At 41.7% G+C, this 19,444-nt stretch overlaps 1 protein-coding gene across 1 annotated transcript in view; it reads left to right on the top strand.

Moving 5' to 3' along the window:
* samd11 (sterile alpha motif domain containing 11) overlaps positions 1–19,444 on the top strand; it is a gene marked incomplete at its 3' end in the record, with an annotated part of 82,499 nt that overhangs the window by 13,396 nt on the left and 49,659 nt on the right. Inside the window, exon 3 of the mRNA XM_084187175.1 lies at positions 2,401–2,576. Within this exon, the coding sequence (XP_084043301.1) occupies positions 2,401–2,576 (176 nt within the window). The remainder of the gene's footprint in view (positions 1–2,400; positions 2,577–19,444) is intronic.

Here is a 19,444-nt window from a genome sequence, read left to right as displayed (position 1 = left end):
GAGAGGGGGGTAATAGGGGGTATGCCAGAGCCATGTGGGTGTTTGTCTACACACCAAGCCACAATCTGTGTGCTTCTTCCTGGGCAGACTATTCCAGTAGACCAGCACACAATGCTTTTCTGCTAAGTAAAACCCCCTCTTCACATGCAGGGGAATTATTATTCAGGAACAGGTGTGTGTGTGTGTGTGTGTGAATATGACAGGTGTGTGTGTCTTATAGTGAGAGCAACCGAGAGAGAGCACACTGTATTCTAGTCCAAGGAGCTAAGTCAGAGGGAGTAGAGCGGAAGAAGCAGCAACTCCTCCACTGTCCTCATACAGTTGAGAATAACTTATACAAAGTGACTTCTCTCCACATAACTGCCTGTGGGAAGAAGAAAGGAAAAACCCACTTTCAGCAAGACAAAATGAGAAGAAATGTGCAGAACTATGTGGCCCTGCTCATCCTGAGGGATGTTTTCATATTTTTCCTCCTTTTTTCCCCCCTCCCTTGTTTTAATGTCTGCCACTTGAGAGCCTCCAGAAGGGCTGCACCTGTTTGCCTCTTGGCTAGGCGCCTCTGCCCCCCCCCCCCCCCCCCCCCCCCCCCGCCACTCATGCGCCACTCCTCATGGGATGGAGGGATGGAGGGAGAGAGGGAGGGGGGGGGGGGGGGGGGGGGTTGCGTGTGGTGGAAGGGATAGCTGGAGGGCTCGGGAGAGCAGAGCGGAGATGTAGACACTGGGAGAGAGAGAGAGACAGAGAGAGAGAGAGAGAGAGAGAGAGAGAGAGAGAGAGAGACAGACAGACAGAGAGAGACAGAGAGAGAGAGAGAGAGAGAGAGAGAGAGAGAGAGAGAGAGGGCGGGGTGGGGTGGGGTGGGGTGGGGTGGGGTGGGGGGAGAGATATAGAGAGTTTCAAAGCTAGGTCCACTGCTGGACAGACTCGCTCTCTCTGTGTTTATCTGTTTTGTATCGCCCCCACCCCAATCCTTTTTTGTCTCCATTGCCGTCTCTCCTCGTACTCAAATTCAATTCCCTCACTCTCCCTCTATCTCAATTTCTTTCCTCTTCTGTTTCTCTGCCTCCTTTCCACCCATTCTCTCTCTCTGACGCTCTGTCTCACCCTCTCTCTCTCTCTCCCCCCTCTCCCTCTATCTCCATCCCCCCATTTTTCTCTCTATAGAGCCGTGTTAATCTGCAGTGACCTCTTCAGGTCACATTAAAGGTCGCCCAGCTTCACTCCCAGAACCCCTTAGGGCCACACTCCTCCTTTCTTTTCCTTTCGCTCTGCTCGTTAGAGCTTCGTGGCAAAAAAAAAAACACTGCATACACGAACCATAATTATTTCCTGTCCTCCCTTTGCATGACCTCCTTATCACTCAGAACTCTGGCAATGGTAAACTATGGTTGTTTAGTCGATTCCACTATTATGATTGCTGTGGTAAATTCAATAATAATGTCTGTAAATTCAAACGTATACTGTGTAATTACTCACATCTATAGTTATAAACGCTATAGAACAGTAGTCCTACATGTGTCAGCCGGGTCTCAACCGGGACATGGAGCCTATTCTTCAGCATGTCATTTTGTATAGTAAATGTTTTCCTGTGTTTCCTGTATGGCAGTACGGATTCTAGCCTAGAGTCTAGCCTTAGTCGGTTGAGCACATTTAAGTGGGCTGGTGCACTAGAAATGGCTTGCTCTCTCAAACACATCGCCAGGATCGTTGGTCACATTTGTCAGGTTTCCCATTTCAGTGGCATTACTGCCTAGCAGTACTATCATAGTTGTGCTAAAACGTACTACATACTAGTACTGCATCCTACATTTATCAATTGTTTTCCCCGCTAGACAGGTAAATACTTCTTGACACCCATATTAGATAGCAATGTTTTACTTTCTTATGCTTTGTTACCATCTCGAGTCAGTCTAATTGTGGTTGTTCATTTTCCTGTGGTATTATGTTTCATAAATACCCTCCATATTATTACGTTTCACTACTCCTGTCAATACAATTGACCAATGAAAGCAGAATTTCTCAATTTGGCTGGTGTGTTCTGCTATGGAGCTTGAGCCTATGTGGGAACTTTCTATGTTGTTGGTATTGCCTCTGAATAATGCTAAATGCTGTTTAGAACAAATGATGTATTGTAGAACAAATTAATCTCATGTAATGATCACTCCTCTTAACATAAATATATGCCCCAATTACAGCAGCAGCATTGATTTCTGTGTATGACTGATGGGGAATATTAGGGTGTTCACTGCACACAAAGGTTGCTGTTTAGAGTGGAGGAGAGCTTCAAACGCTAGCTATTAGCATGTTATCACATCCTTAGCATTAGCATGTTAGCATTAAACTGCCATTGGCAAATGGAGAGACACGTTTCTAAGAGCTTCTTCTCCCCATTTGCTATAGAACCGCGGGCGTTTGGCAGAGAAGCGCACCATCCCCCTGCCCCCCAACCGCGTGCCCAAGAGGGAGCTGGCCTCCACCTTCAGCAGTGACGACAGCGAGGGCAGCGACCGCGCCAGCGCAGACCATGCCCACATCAAGCAGGAAGACGAGCTGCATTACAGTATCATGAGAAAGGGGTAAGGCCTGGAGAACTTCTTTGTCTGATTTATATTGGTCAATACAAATAACTAATCACCTACATTTTCAACATGTCTTTGGTTGTTGGCTTTGTGTGGTGTACAAGCTCTGTGCTTACAGTAAGTATACATGTTATGTGATAACGTGTAAGACATTCATGTTTTCTTGCTTATCTTCCATGTTCAGTCTACACTGTACTCTGTGAGTCACTGAAACACACCTTACACCCCCCCCCCCCCCCCCCATACAGTAGAATATTATTTATAATAGTATTAAAGTAGTATTAAGCATATTCAACTATGCGAGGACCAAAATACTAATAATGTAAAGTGCAGGATAAAGCGAGTGCAATAAAATAACTAACATCGAGACCCCACGCTGCGTTCTGATGGAGACGGTGTGGTCTTTTATACGACGATGGTCACCGGGTTACATGGATACCACAACTAGAAAGAGGAGCACTCCACTGTCGACAAAGTCAATGGCAGCTCATCTGTGGACCTCACAGACACGCAGACACACACAGACCGTGCCGTTGTGTGAGTTTATATCGGTTCTCATTAAAAGGGTAAATGAGGGCTTGAAAATACAGGCTGAAACAAGCTTTGATGCAGTTGTAACAGTGTTGCTTCCGTCCCTCTCCTCACCCCTACCTGGGCTTGAACCAGGGACCCTCTGCACACATCGACAACAGTCACCCTCGAAGCACCGTTACCCGTCGCTCCACAAAAGCCGCGGCCCTTGCAGAGCAAGGGAAACAACTACTTCAAGGTCTCAGAGTGAGTGATGTCACCGATTGAAACGCTACTAGTGTGCACCGCTAACCATTTCACACCGGTTGCTGCTTATGAGAGCATGATTATGCATTGATTCTGTTGTCAGAGGACAATGTACAGTATGAGAAAAATACTTCTGTCAAGCCATCTCTTCTAACACTTAGTTTGCTGAAAGCTAGAAGACTGAAACCATAAGATTACATTTAAGTCATTTAGTAGACGCTCTTATCCAGAGCGACTTACATGAGCAATTAGGGTTAAGTGCCTTGCTTGAGGGCACATCAACAGATTTTTCACCTAGTCGGCTCTGGGATTAGAACCAGCGACCTTTCGGTTATTGGCACAACGCTCTTACCCACTAAGCTACCTGCCGCACATAAGATGTGTTTCAGACTTGAGTAGCCTACCACAGCAAGCTTCAGATAACAGTCAGACAGTCGCCTTAAACAGACGTCATGGGTAGTTTCACCTTAGTGAAATCGCTGTGTGCCAGGGGATTTTCTTCCTGGCCCCAAAGCTCTACATCCCTCTCATTTCAACTCATGCCTGGACCGGGTAGAAAGTGATGAGATAATACAGTAAGAAATGTGGATGGATGCGCGCATTTGCACGTGTACACGTGTACACGTGCACAACCACAGACAAACAAACACACACATACAAACACACACACACACCCAAAGTCAGGGTCGTGGCGAGGTCATTCCATTAACGTTTTTTATAATCACTTTGGTGCAATTTTCACAAGTATGTGGTACATTTTCACAACAAAAATCTAAACAGACAATCAAAATGGTTCATGTTTCAAAGATAAGCACATTTAATATTGATTGAGTACAACACACAAATTCACAGCCACTTGTTCACTGCACCAAATCACTCTTTCAATTTGGATGCATATTCAATCTAAGTATCTGCTCCAAACTGATAACTACTGAACCAAAATTATGTAGTGTCTAGTTAACGTATATATTGTAGTTTGATAACTGCGGAACACTGTACATTTCTATATTTTTACCTCATAAATGTATTCATTTGACATCAATTTATGTTGGAAGGTAAAACCAAATCATATATGGATGTGGCTGTAAATACTACATCATCATTCACCATCAGCCAGTGTGCTTCAATAGGACAAAGTGGAAAGATTCACTCTATGTTCTACCATTTGGAATTATAGTGTAGTGTACGGAGAGCTGAAATACCTTTCAGCTAATCAGCATTCATGGCTCGAACATCCCAGTTTATAAATAGTATTATAAACTGGGTGGTTCGAGTCCTGAATGCTGATTGGCTGACAGCTGTGATATATCAGACCGTATACCATGGATATGACAAAGCATTTATTTTTACTACTCTAATTATGTTGGTAACCAGCTTATAATAGCAATAAGGCACCTCAGGGTTTTGTGGTATATGGCCAATATACCATGGCTAAGGGCTGTATCCAGGCACTCTGCGTTGCGTCGTGCTTAAGAACAGCCATTAGCCGTGGTATATTGGCCATATACCATACCCCCTTGTGCCTTATTGCAAATTATGGTGGAAAATAAGTATTTGGTCACCTACAAACAAGCAAGATTTCTGGCTCTCACAGACCTGTAACTTCTTCTTTAAGAGGCTCCTCTGTCCTCCACTCGTTACCTGTATTAATGGCACCTGTTTGAACTTGTTATCAGTATAAAAGACACCTGTCCACAACCTCAAAACAGTCACACTCCAAACTCCACTATGGCCAAGACCAAAGAGCTGTCAAAGGACACGAGAAACAAAATTGTAGACCTGCACCAGGCTGGGAAGACTGAATCTGCAATAGGTAAGCAGCTTGGTTTGAAGAAATCAACTGTGGGAGCAATTATTAGGAAATGGAAGACATACAAGACCACTGATAATCTCCCTCGATCTGGGGCTCCACGCAAGATCTCACCCCGTGGAGTCAAAATGATCACAAGAACGGTGAGCAAAAATCCCAGAACCACACGTGGGGACCTAGTGAATGACCTGCAGAGAGCTGGGACCAAAGTAACAAAGCCTACCATCAGTAACACACTACGCCGCCAGGGACTCAAATCCTGCAGTGCCAGACGTGTCCCCATGCTTAAGCCAGTACATGTCCAGGCCCGTCTGAAGTTTGCTAGAGTGCATTTGGATGATCCAGAAGAGGATTGGGAGAATGTAATATGGTCAGATGAAACCAAAATAGAACTTTTTGGTAAAAACTCAACTCATCGTGTTTGGAGGACAAAGAATGCTGAGTTGCATCCAAAGAACACCATACCTACTGTGAAGCATGGGGGTGGAAACATCATGCTTTGGGGCTGTTTTTCTGCAAAGGGACCAGGACGACTGATCCGTGTAAAGGAAAGAATGAATGGGGCCATGTATCGTGAGATTTTGAGTGAAAACCTCCTTCCATCAGCAAGGGCATTGAAGATGAAACGTGGCTGGGTCTTTCAGCATGACAATGATCCCAAACACACCGCCCGGGCAACGAAGGAGTGGCTTCGTAAGAAGCATTTCAAGGTCCTGGAGTGGCCTAGCCAGTCTCCAGATCTCAACCCCATAGAAAATCTTTGGAGGGAGTTGAAAGTCCGTGTTACCCAGCGACAGCCCCAAAACATCATTGCTCCAGAGGAGATCTGCATGGAGGAATGGGACAAAATACCAGCAACAGTGTGTGAAAACCTTGTGAAGACTTACAGAAAACATTTGACCTGTGTCATTGCCAACAAAGGGTATATAACAAAGTATTGAGAAACTTTTGTTATTGACCAAATACTTATTTTCCACCATAATTTGCAAATAAATTCATTAAAAATCCTACAATGTGATTTTCTGGGAAAAAAATTCTCATTTTGTCTGTCATAGTTGACGTGCACCTATGATGAATATTACAGGCCTCTCTCATCTTTTTAAGTGGGAGAACTTGCACAATTGGTGGCTGACAAAATACTTTTTTTCCCCACTGTATATTCCACTCATTATCTGAATTTCATTGATATACTATGAGCTGATGAATTTCAAGCAGAGAGACAGGCGATACTGTATTAGTTGACAAGTCATGTAGAAAATGTGATCTTTTCCAATGTTGCATGTGGCATAAAAGGCATACAACACTGTGCTATGCTTTTACAGCAACCAACTGCTTTACAATACCCCTGTTTCAGATTATGGTTCAACGTATGTACTGTATAAGGATAATGAAACTGTAACACTGACGTATTTCTCAACATGCTCATAACTTGCCATTGGATATAAATTATTATAAATAAAAAAAATGCATGTCAAGTTATAGTCAAATACTGTATGGAACATGATATTTATTATCTATTATTCTTTTTATTCAGCACTTCAAAAAGAACCGTTTTGAAATGTGTATATTGTATTTTTTGCTATTGGATTAAATTATAGTTAAAATGACTAAATTGTGAGCCTATCATTATCTGATGTATTGGTGACTAAACTTGGTGGAAAACGTAGGTTTTGCATGAATGAATGAGGGGTGAAATATGTGTTAAACTCCAACGAATACACAATCAAAGGTTCTGTACATAAGATAGGGGGCATTACAAACAGGGTTCTAAAGTGCGACCAATTTGGTCGCATATGCAATGAAATATTTTGCGGTGCTACCAGGAGTTTTAGTTTGGGAGCAGGAAAAAAATCTCCTAGATAGTAATTATGGTAATGATAAGGCTTCGCTGTACGGTTGTTTCCGACTGCAGATTCGATAGCGTCTTGGTTCACCATTACTACAACGAAAACGGCTTGCTTCTAGACCAACCAGGTCGAAAGATCTGACCCATATTACCAGCGCAACATTTGTATCTTCCTATAGCCGTTCGCCAGGACCACATTTTACATTCATAAACCATGTCGTGGGCTGTTTTAAAACTACTCGCGCGTCGATTTGTTTACACTTTGTTCCGTCATGTTACCTAATTGGCTTGCTACATGTTACCTCATTGGCTTGCTAGCTAACAACCTGGTAACTTTACCAAATATACAAGTATATCCAAACATTTGGGGCACAGAAAGAAAGGAAAAGGGATAGCTTCTTCAGGAGAACAATGATCATAGCAATGAATGAACGACAGATCTTTTGCATGTCCTATGTCACAAACCTTACGTTTTTAAAGAGACAGTGTACAATTTTCAATGTAATGCATCTCAATTGGAAATAGTGCTTTTACACAATGTAGAAACCTAATATTACACAAATTACTTTGTAATTTCAATGAGGTATTTGTACCAACATTTTAGCTTTTATAATAAACAAATATCTTTACAGTGTTACATATTAGTTTCTAGGGCACACCATGTGCTTCAAAAGTAGCTAGAACTCATATAGTCCCAATATAGGCTGTATCTCAATCAATTTAAAAAATCTTATTTTCTGGTGCTCCTACATTTTATGTGGTGCTCCTAACTTTTTTTTAGTTGGGAGCACCAGTGCTAAAAATGTTTAAAATGTTAATTTAGAGCCCTGATTACAAGTGTTATCAGTTTATAGTTTTGAATTTATAGTTTTGAAAATATACCACTGACATCTGAAAAATTTGCCAAAGTGATTGAACAAATATGTAAGATGAACCAAATGAGCTCAAATGAGGACGAGGCTCTGATGACGTACTCCACTTTTGTGTGTGTTAGTCAAAAAGAATCAAAAATCTCCCAAAATCCTGTTTCTAGCATATCCATGAAAAATGGTTAAAATGCTATGATCTTTTCTATATGAAAATATTTAGTGTGTGTGTGCTGTCTCAAGACTGGTTGTGACATGGAGGACAGCACAGCAACTGTAAAGTTTTACATGGATCCACTAACCTCATTAAAGTACTTACCCCCCCCGACACTTGCGCCGCTCATGTGTTAAGATGATAATGCATTTAAAGAACACTTATGACTAATATGTCAGGCTTTTACCCTTTAAAAGGCTGCGGACTCGCTGGAGCCACAGCTCCGGTCTGTCCCGGGCATCCGTCTCGGCCCTGCTTTACCCCAAATGCAATGGGTCTGAGCGAAAGGGATAATGGGATGTCCAATCAGGGAAATCTGATTTCTATTGACCACAGACCCAGTAAGTGAGTCGTAGAGGGGTCTTAACAAATTTGATTTGGTCAATGGATGGTGAAAAATACGGGATGCTATATAAATGTTTGTGTGTCTATTACATTTACATTTTAGTCATTTAGCAGACCCTCTTATCCAGAGCGACTTACAGTTAGTGAGTGCGTACATTTTCATATTCTCTACCTCATCGACACATCATCAGGATTCTCGCTAGCATTGTGTCACATCACACTTTGTTAATTCCTGCAACATATTTTACATTGTGATAATTATACTGTGTCATTCTCATCCTGATGCAGAAAAATACCCAATTCAATATGGTCCACTTCTAAATCAATGTAGGTTTTCAGCAGGAGTTGACTGTTTTTGTGAGCTAAACTCCGTTGCCCCGAGTTGCTTCTGGAAGGTTGAAAGAATACAAAACTGTAATACCCTCGACCTAGACCATTTAACGTTCATTCATATTTTCCCTTCAGAACAACTGAAGTATTTGGAACGATCAGATATTGTCATAGCACTTTTGAAATGACCGCATGGACGTGCTCTGACACAAAGTAACAGCTCTTGGATCAGCCTCGGGTACTGTGGCTACATAGTAACAGGATGTCCTAGTTGTCAGAAAGGTCCTCGGAGGTGTTGTCATCCTCGAAGAGGACTTGTCAAGTTCATTAGAGGGCTCTATATCTTTTAACCTGATTAATGTTAACGGCCATCGGCTTTACGGGCGATTAGTTCAGTAGGCCCACCAGAACAGTGAGGAGAGATGCTCATCGTCCCTGCGTATTAAGCAAAGAGCGCCGGGCCGAAGAGGAACCTGGCGAAGGCTTGATAGAACCGGGACAGAGAACCGTGAGAACCAACAAAATGATGAATGGTCTGGTCACATTTGGAATAAAAGTTAAATCTCTCCATTTACTCAAACTACACGATTCCATATGTGTTATTTCATAGTTTTAATGTCTTCACTATTATTCTACAATGTAGAACATTTTTCAAATAAAGAACAACAATGAGTAGGTGTGTCCAAACTTTTGACTGGTAGTATATGTGGACACCCCTTCAAAATAGTGGATTCGGCTATTTCAGCCACACCCGTTGCTGACAAATCGAGCACATAGCCATGCAATCTCCATAGACAAACATTGGCAGTAGAATGACCTTACTGAAGAGCTCAGTGACTTTCAATGCACACCATCATAGGATGCCATGTTTGCAACAAGTCAGTTCGTAAAATTTCTGCCCTGCTAGAGCTGCCCGGTCAACTGTAAGTGCTGTTATTGTGAAGTGTAAACGTCTAGGAGCAACAACGAAGTGGTAGGCCACACAAGCTCACAGAACGCGACCGCCGAGTGCTGAAGCGCGTAAAAATCGTCTGTCCTTTGTTGTAACACTCACTACCGAGTTCCAAACTGCCTCTGGGAGCAACGTCAGCACAAGAACTGTTCGTCGGGAGCTTCATGAAGTGGGTTTCCATGGCCGAGCAGCCGCACACAGGCATAAGATCACCATGCGCCATTCCAAGCGTCGGCTGGAGTGGTGTAAAGCTCACCGCCATTAGACTCTGGAGCAGTGGAAACATGTTCTCTGGAGTGATGAATCACGCTTCACCATCTGGCAGTCCGACGGACAAATCTGTGTTTGGAGGATGCCAGGAGAACACTACCTGCCTGAATGCATAGTGCCAACTGTAGTTTGGTGGAGGAGGAATAATGGTCTGGGGCTGTTTTTCATGGTTCACAGTGAAGGGAAATCTTAACACTACAGCATACAATGACATTCTAAATGATTCTGTGCTTCCAACTTTGTGGCAACAGTTTGGGGAAGGCCCTTTCCTGTTCCAGCATTACAATGCCCCCGTCCGCAAAGCAAGGTCCATACAGAAATTGTTTGTCGAGATCGGTCTGGAAGAACTTGACTGGCCTGCACAGAGCCCTGACCTCAACCCCATCGAACACCTTTGGGATGAATTGGAACGCCGACTGTGAGCCAGGCCTAATCGCCCAACATCAGTACCCGACCTCACCAATGCTCTTGTGGCTGAATGGAAGCATGTCCCCGCAGCAATGTTCCAACATCTAGTGGAAAGCCTTCCCAGGAGTGTGGATGCTGTTATAGCAACAAAGTGGGGACCAACTCCATATTAATGCCCATGATTTTGGAATGAGATGTTCGACAAACAGGTGTCTGTATACTTTTGGTCACCTTCCGGAGACACTTGAAACCCTACCTCTTTAAGGAATACCTGGGATAGTATAAAAGTAGTAATTCTATCCCCCCCCCCCCACCCCCACAAAAAAATAATAATAATAATAATAATAATACGTAAAAAAAAATATATTATAATAATAATACATTTCAGGCTGTCTTTTCAAACAGCTCTTACACTAAAAGGGCATTATCATCATTTTCACAATTTCAAAGTGTTATTCCAACCTTATAGTGTAGAAATATATAACACACAGGATAATCACGTTTTTGACTGCCCTAGGCCTTTAAAGGAAATATATCAAAAATTGTATTCACAAAAACTGTTGCAAGGACTTAACAAAGAATTGTAATGTGAATGTGTTTTTCTCTCTTTATTCCTTCATTACTACTGATATGTGAATGAGGTAGAAATGTTACATGTATGATTTACAGGTAGAAATGTTACATGTATGATTTACAGGTAGAAATGTTACATGTACTATATAACCTTTAAATGCTTCCAGTGCTTTAGTCTTTTAACCGCAGACAATTTTTACACATGGCTTTGTTTGGCGACACATTTACTGGGCCTTTAAAGGTAGTAACTCTTTAAATGTATGTGGTAGTTCAGCAAGATAATGTATTCAGATATCTGCTCTTAGTCTCGCGTGGACAAATTCTGCGCGTAAACTGAAGAATCTGTGTCAACGGGATGGAATGCATATGATAAGGAACAGCAGTAGTTCCGGTGTTTGGGTTTACGTCACTGATTATTTGGACATATCAGGATTGGGCAACGGTGGTACTTAAACTTTGACTGCTTCACGCGTGTGGTGAAATTAGTTTTGGCTGTGAGTTCTCTTTTGCAAGGGTGGAGACTTCGCAAACCAGAACTCCCAATTTCTAACACCTATGGAATCAGAACTTGATCACGCAGCTGATCAAAATACCCAAGATTTTAGTTCTGGGTTAATCGAGATTAGAATGCTCCAAGGACTGAATGCAATCCAAAAAGTCCCTGCCAAGAAATGCTTAGAATTTTCGGACTTAAATCATTATTTTACTCAGCATAGAGTGTATCTAAAGTTACATTTTAGTCATTTAGCAGACACTCTTATCCAGAGCGACTTCCTGTAGTGAGTGCATACGTTTTCGTACTGGTCCCCCATGGAAATCGAACCCACAACCCTGGCGTTGCAAGCGCCATGCTCTACCGACTGAGCTACACGGGACACCATCACACACACTTACACATCACACTATTACAACAGTTGAACTGTTTTGGAATAAAATTGTCAATATATTTTCTAAAACATCCTCCGTATTGTGTGCTTATTGTATAACCATTGATATGTTCTAGAGGCCATTTCAGACCTTGAAGGGCTACTTTGGGATTTTGGCAATTAAGCCCTTTATCTACTTCCCCAGAATCAGATGAACTCATGGATACCATTTGTATGTTTCTGTGTCCATACTGGAAGGAAGAGAGGTAGTTTCGTGAGCCAATGCTAACTAGCGTTAGCGCAATGACTAGAAGTCTATGGGTATCTGCTAGCATGCTACCATAGATCTCCAGTCATTATGCTAACACTAGTTAGCAACTTCCTTCAAACTGCACGCAGAGACATAAAAATGACATCCACGAGTTCATCTGACTTTGGGGAAGTAGATAAATGGCCTCATTGCCAAAATCCTGAAGTATCCCTTTAAGAAGCATCAGGTACTGCTGGAATGTCTATCAATGGCATGTCCATCTTTTATAAAGTATTTATAAAGTATAGATAGCCCATGCTTTAGATGAGGCCACGCAAAAAGACTTAACTAATGATTAGTAAATGGTTTATAAGGACCTATATTAAACATCTTATGAATGATCTTATGAATCATTATTAAATACTTTAAAAGTTGTTTATAAATGTGTGAATAACTAGGTTACTAACATTTACAAACGTGTGAGTAATGATTAATAAATGATCAATAAACTATTTACTAATCCATTATAAATGTTTTATTACATGGAATTATTATAAAGTGCTACTGGAATCCATCGCACTAGCTAAATATTTGACGGTGGTAGCTTAGGTTTAGTGTCTTATACTCAAGGACAAAACAAAGCCTACCTGAGTGTTGTTTGAGTTTGACGTCGTGTAGATAACAAGGCTTTGATTCCAAAGTGCTGACAGAGAGTCTGGGTAATTACCGAGCAACCACCACGGATTATATAAGTTCCACCTGCTGACGTTGGGCTTTTAAGGAGCACCCTGTGGAAAAAACGCCACACAACACATACGTTTATAGCCCTAGAAAACTCCCTAAGTCAAGCATTTATGTCAGATGTTTCTATTTCATATACACAATCATAAATTCCTCCTTTTCAAAAGCAAAATGTTTCCCATATTTCTTATCAAAGGGAAAATAGCATTATTATTTGTGTAGTATAGCAGTCTAAGTAGATTACATGTCTGAAATGGGAGGAGGGAGGTTGTCTCAAGGGTGGTGGTAGTAGGCCCTTCCGCAGGTGGACAAAGAGAGAGAGGTATGCTGTGCAAAGCAGCCATACCTATTTCCACTGGGCATAGCCTTCCGTGAACCGCTGGACATTAACATAGCCACCACAACATTGCTATGTGACTCTGTGAATGTGAAACTAGTTCCTGCAAGGTGTCCAGCCCCTCTCTGGGAAGCAGAGGTGCCGGAGGCTGAACCCAGTGGAGGCCAACTCGCACAATTTCTACTAGAATCACGATACCTCACTCTATCAATCAAGGCTGTATCAATGCTGGTATGTACTGGAGTATAATTTATGATCTGCGTAAATTAGCATTTTGTCTTATGTCCGTTTTTAGTACTGTAGAAATAGAAAAAAATTGTTGTGTGTTTATTTATGTCGATGCAGCAGTAATGTTCGCTGAGGGAAAAACCTCAGCTCAGCAGAGGCAAAGTTTGTTGGAGGTTTTATGCTAAGGAGGTACCATTCCTTAAAACCAGTTAGACTGGAATATGTTTGTTTACAGTTGTGCAGTGGAGGAATGGGTAGGAGCCCTATACTTATTTATACCGTTGTCTTAAAATGGTCCAGTTTTTTTGTCCAAGAATGAAGGTTGGCCTGTGTCTCAGTCATTCTCTCCTTATAGACGGCAATTTTTCTAATAAAACAATAGATATAAGTTAGTATTACAATAGTACTATATTGTTGATATTTACATTTTATCATGTATGATATACCTACGTTAATAAAATGATAGAGTTAACCTTTCTCTTACTTCTGGTGTTCTTGGTGAGATTGTGTCTTAGCTTAGAGCCAGCAAATGGACATCATGGTGACAGAGGAATTCTTGGAAAGGGCTTTCTCCTGAAGTTCAACTTAGTGAATATGGAATATGGCTTTTCGAGCTTTCTGGAAAAAGGCTGAAGACCTATTTGCTACTTTCACACGCTTCTCCATGGCAACAGGTTAGGAGGTACTTGTAGCAAGAATCCAGTTTTCCACACACATGAAAGTGTAGAATTTGTCTTCTTACTGCACAAAAGATGGATTCTGCGTGGAGGGGCTAGCAAAGATGCCCACGAGTCACTGTCTCTCCATGAAAAAATGTGGAGGTTTGCATCTTAAACAGGGTGCTGTTCCAAAACGCTGTTTGATTATGTACTATAGGAAACCTACCTGCGTACCTTTTTTAGAGTTGAAGTCCTAAAGAATCTCTTTTGAATCTCGGTCCCTGGTTTGAAGAATTGCTTCGTTTAATCCCAAATTATTATTGGAAATGTACTTTCTAAAACTCAATATCGCCTCTGCAGAGAGCGGCAACGCAATTAGACAATACATAATACGCAATGAGACTATTAGATAATAGATAATAATAGATACAATATCTGAGATCACTTAGAACATTTGGGAGAATATTTGGATTGATCAATTACTAAAAATACTCACATCTCCAATAACATTGAGATTGGATTCTGACGCCATTTTCTGGTTCAGTGTAGTAGCTTAGGTGGAGAGAACTGTACCAACTCTCCGTGTGGCAGACGTATCTTTTATTTCATAGTACTTTTCTTTCTCTCTGCAGCCATATTGGCCCCACATCAGCTTTTGTAAGGAAGGAACAACAGGGAAAGCCCAAGAGATATCCCGGGCTGTTCTTATTTATTTATGTATCTATTTCTGAATGTATTTATGACTCCCTCTGCTTGCTCGGGCCCCAGTTGCAGGCTGTCTTTCCATCCAAATGTGAGTGGCATACGAACACAAGTCTTTGTCTGAAAACAAAACAAAACATGAAATATGTCGAAATCCATATCTTTGCATTAAGCCTTTGTTTCTTGACAACAATTTTTTTTCTCACCAAAAGACCTTACATATGTAAATGTGGGTCTAGGGAATGAGGATATCATTCAGCAATGGTTATTAAAGCGTTGTCCTTTTTTAACTGTCCCTGTGTATTGGCATGAGCCCATATCACATGGTTATTTGAACTTGAGTCAGGGCAGGCTTTAGTAAAGGATGTGGATCACCTGCAGTTTGTTGTTTTGAGGTCGGACGAGGAGGGAGGGCTCTGCAGTAGCACTATACCTGCAGGCAGCAGCTGTTCCAAGCAGGCTGTTGTCTCTCTGGGTCTGTCCCAAATGGCACGCTATTCCCTATATAATGTACAACTTTTGACCAGATGGACATTGGTCAAAAGCGGTGCACTATATAGGGAATAGGGTGCCATTTGGGATGCAGCCTCCCTCTACACCTGCATGACACCTCCTCGGCCCCACCATGGCAGCTGCCCATGTCCCCCTGTCCCCTCTGTCCCCCTGTCTGTAAATGCAGTCTCAGTCGTGGTGTCAGACATGGCATCGGGGTGCCCAGGCTGACAACCCGTGCCAGCCAGTGTCAGCTCACACTATGACCTCCAGCTTTGTCCAGCTCCTCTTTGCCAATGTCACAGTGGGGCACCGTGGGGTTGCCCTCTGCTATTCTGTTCCCATGCCAGGAGAAGATGCTTTTCATGGCATTTGGAGAGTCTCAGTAGTGTTTCCTGTGGTAATGTCAGAGCAGCAGCTGCTAACTCCCTTTGGGGGAAGTTCCAGCAACTTTCCCAGTGAGCATTTTCTGTGGGAGCTATTTTCTGTTTGGGTCCCGCTGTAGTTTCATTAAAGTTTTATAGTCACTTATGAGTTATTATGGACACTTATAGACAGTGTCACAACACATTATACAGTGTCTTCAGAAAGTATTCATACCCCTTGACTTATTCCACATTTTGTTGCGTTACAGGCTGAATTCAAAATTGAGTACATAGTTTTTTTTTCTCACCCATCTACAAACAATACCCTTTTTGGGTAAGTCTCTAAGAGCTTTCCACACCTGGATTGTGCAACATTTGCCCATTATCCTTTCAAAATTCTTCAAGCTCTGTCTAATTTGTTATTGATCATTGCTAGACAACCATTTTCAGGTCTTACCATAGACTTTCAAGCAGATATAAGTCAAAACTGTAACTCAGGAACATTCACTCTCTTCTTGGTAAGCAACTCCAGTGTATATTTGGCCATGTGATTTAGGTTATTGTCCTGCTGAAAGGTGAATTAATCTCCCAGTGTCTGGTGGAAAGCAGACTGAATCAATCAAATGTATTTATAAAGCCCTTTTTACATCAGCTGAACCAGGTTTTCCTCTAGGATTTTGCCATTCCGTTTATTTGTTATCCTGAAAAACTTGATTACAAGCATACCCATAACATGATGCAGCCACAACTATGCTTGAAAAATGGAGAATGGTACTCAGTAATGTATTGTATTTGCCCCAAACATAACACTTTTTATTCAGGACAAAAAGTGAATTGCTTTGCCACATTTTTTGCAGTATTACTTTAGTGTCTTGTTGCAAACAGGATGCATGTTTTGGAATATTCTTATTCTTTACAGGCCTCCTTCTTTTCACTCTGTCAATTAGGTTAGTATTTTGGAGTAACTACTGTACAATGTTGTTGATCCATCCTCAGTTTTCTCCTATCACAGCCAATAAACTCTGTAACTCTTTTAAAGTCACCGTTGGCCTCATGGTGAAATCCCTGAGCGGTTTCCTTCCTCTCTGGCAACTGAGTTAGGAAGGACGCCTGTATCTTTGTAGTGACTGGGTGTATTGATAAACCATCCAAAGTGTAATTAATAACTTCACCATACTCAAAGGGATATTCAATGTCTGTTTAGTTTTTTTACCCATCTACCTATAGGTGCCCTTCTTTGCGAGGCATTGGAAAACCTCCCTGGTCTTTTTGGTTTAATCTGTTTTTGAAATTCACTGCTCGACTGATAATACAGATAATTGTATGTGTGGGGTACAGAGATGGGCCAGTCATTCAAAAATTGTCTTAAACACTATTTTTGCACACAAAGTGAGTCCATGCAATTTATTATGTGACTTGTTAAGCACATTTTTACTCCTGAACTTACTTACGCTCGCCATAACAAAGGGGTTGAATACTTATTGACTCAAGACATTTCAGCTTTTAATTTTTAATTAATTTAATTAATTAAAAAACATAATTCCACTTTGACATTATGGGGTATTGTGTGTAGACCAGTGACAAAAAAATCGCAATTGAATTTTAAACTCAAGCTGTAACACAACAAAATGTGGAAAAAGTCAAGGGGTGTGAATACTTTCTGAAGGCACTGTATGTGTATTATAAGGCATTGTAAAGGATGTTATTGCATTATATGTATGAACTTCATAGAAAGTGATACCAGGAATTTCTCACTGGTCTAATGGTCATCTATACCAGCCCCACCCACGCATCTGTTTTTTCACTCTATACACCAAACAAAATGCTGAGTTTAGTAATCACTGTCTGAGATTCAATGGAACTCTGAGAAAATGTGACTGGACCCAATACTTTCCTTTCAATGTGATAATAAAATGCAGTGTAATTATGTTATTTTGCTATTTTCTCCTTAACTGATTCTGAAATGGACTCCAAATTGTCAGTTGTCTGAACATTTTACTTATTTACTATGGATTTTTTTAGAAAACATATTCACAAAGCATCTATCAGCAATGTTCTCCTCTAAAAGTTTGATATTTTCTATGTTATGGGTGAGTAGAATTCGGAGCTCATTTGATTGAATAGATCCTGGTTCTGATTCTCAAACAATGAAAATAACATCTTTCCTTCCATTGTAATCCATGTCAAAGTTACCCTGCGTTAGAGCCTGGCTAATACAATAGTAGCATCTAGGTCATGGCATCTGTCTGTCTGTCAGTCTGTCAGATAGTCTGTCCTGTGGACTGGACCAACTGGGGATGATGAGGGGGGTATTGATCAGTTTAGGGATGAGCCGAGGATGAGATGATTGTCTCCGGTGTGGGGCCTAGGTGATAAGACGGAATCTCATGTTCTTCTTAGCTGTCACTGCCACATCCAATCGCTACCCCCTTCCCTTACCCTATGCCCCCCCCCCCCCCCCCCCCCCCTCCTCCCCACCCACCCAACACATGAGGGAGAGCTGAGTCAGGCAGCTAGGTCTTAAACCCCCCTCCCCACACACACACACCCCACACCCCCTGTAGCCCTAGGCACAGATTATGACCTTGGCCTGGCCACCCGTGCAGGGGGGAGGGGCCGTCCCTCTTTAGCCAACCATGCAGGGACTGCGCAGGAAAAGTGTGCTAATTACCAGCGCTAACGATGTCGTTGCTCATCACAGCTTAGCACCGCTACATTGCCATGAGATAATAACCCCATAGCCTCAGTGAGAAGTTCAGAGTAGCATTATGACGGTCAATTTCAATGATAGGGAGCAGGTGGGGTCAGGGGGTTTAGTTGCTACCAGATTTCAATTTTGGACGAGTGCGGATCTGTGATTTTTTGCATGAGGTAATCTAAATTAGCCAGTATGACTATGAACCTTTGGAAAGTAAACCTGAATTGAGTGTAGCAAAAACATCATAGAAATTAGATTTTCAACTTCTGTACAGGTTGTATTTTGACTGAGGTCTAGGGCTTGGTTGGAGTAGTGTCAGCGAAAGTGTGATGTCATGGCACGACTAAAGCATAATCTGTCGCTTAGCAACCAGGCGGGACATATTTTGTATGTGTTTTGTTATGTTTTAAGTTTGGTTCATTGATTCCCGTTGACTGACAAGCAACTGGTAACCCAATGTGGTCATAATCAGACAAAATAAATTCCCCCGCATCTGTTCCTTACAATTTGGAAAACAGCTCGGAGCAAGGCAGCCTGGCATTATGGAGCTAGAGCCTATAATCATTGTGCTGTAAAAAGCCAGAATCCAGCAGCCGCAAACCATGTGGCCTCCTCAGAGTGGTGGCCAATCAGAACCATCCCCAGCCACTATGCCTTGTTACCCTGACCCCCTCCGCTGTCTCTTCCTGGTTAGCAATAACGTTCCCTGAACATATGGGGAACATTCTGGATCTTATGTAAGACAACTAGTATGTTCACCAAACTTGATTTGAACATATACAGTTGAACTTCATACTCCAAATGTAAGGAAACAGGGGAAAACTATTCAATTTAATGACATTTATTAATATCTTCCTTATGTGTATTTTGTATTTTCTGCAATAAAATAACACTTGAGGACGTCACTTTTGAACAATTTAACATTCTATAAACCAAACCGTATACCCCATAGCCATATAGTTATGGAGAGATTTGTCTGCGATATTCTAAATCAAATCAAATCAAATGTATTGGTCACATACACATGGTTAGCAGATGTTATTGCGAGTGTAGCGAAATGCTTGTGCTTCTAGTTCTGACAATGCAGCAATATCTACCAAGTAATAGCTAACAGTTCCACAACAAATACCTAATAC

This window comes from Coregonus lavaretus (genome assembly GCF_964263955.1).
Source record: "Coregonus lavaretus genome assembly, chromosome: 22".
NCBI classification, from domain to species: Eukaryota; Metazoa; Chordata; class Actinopteri; order Salmoniformes; family Salmonidae; genus Coregonus; species Coregonus lavaretus.
The sequence above is the reverse complement of the archived record's forward strand: the minus strand, read 5'-3'. Positions and strand labels throughout refer to the sequence as shown.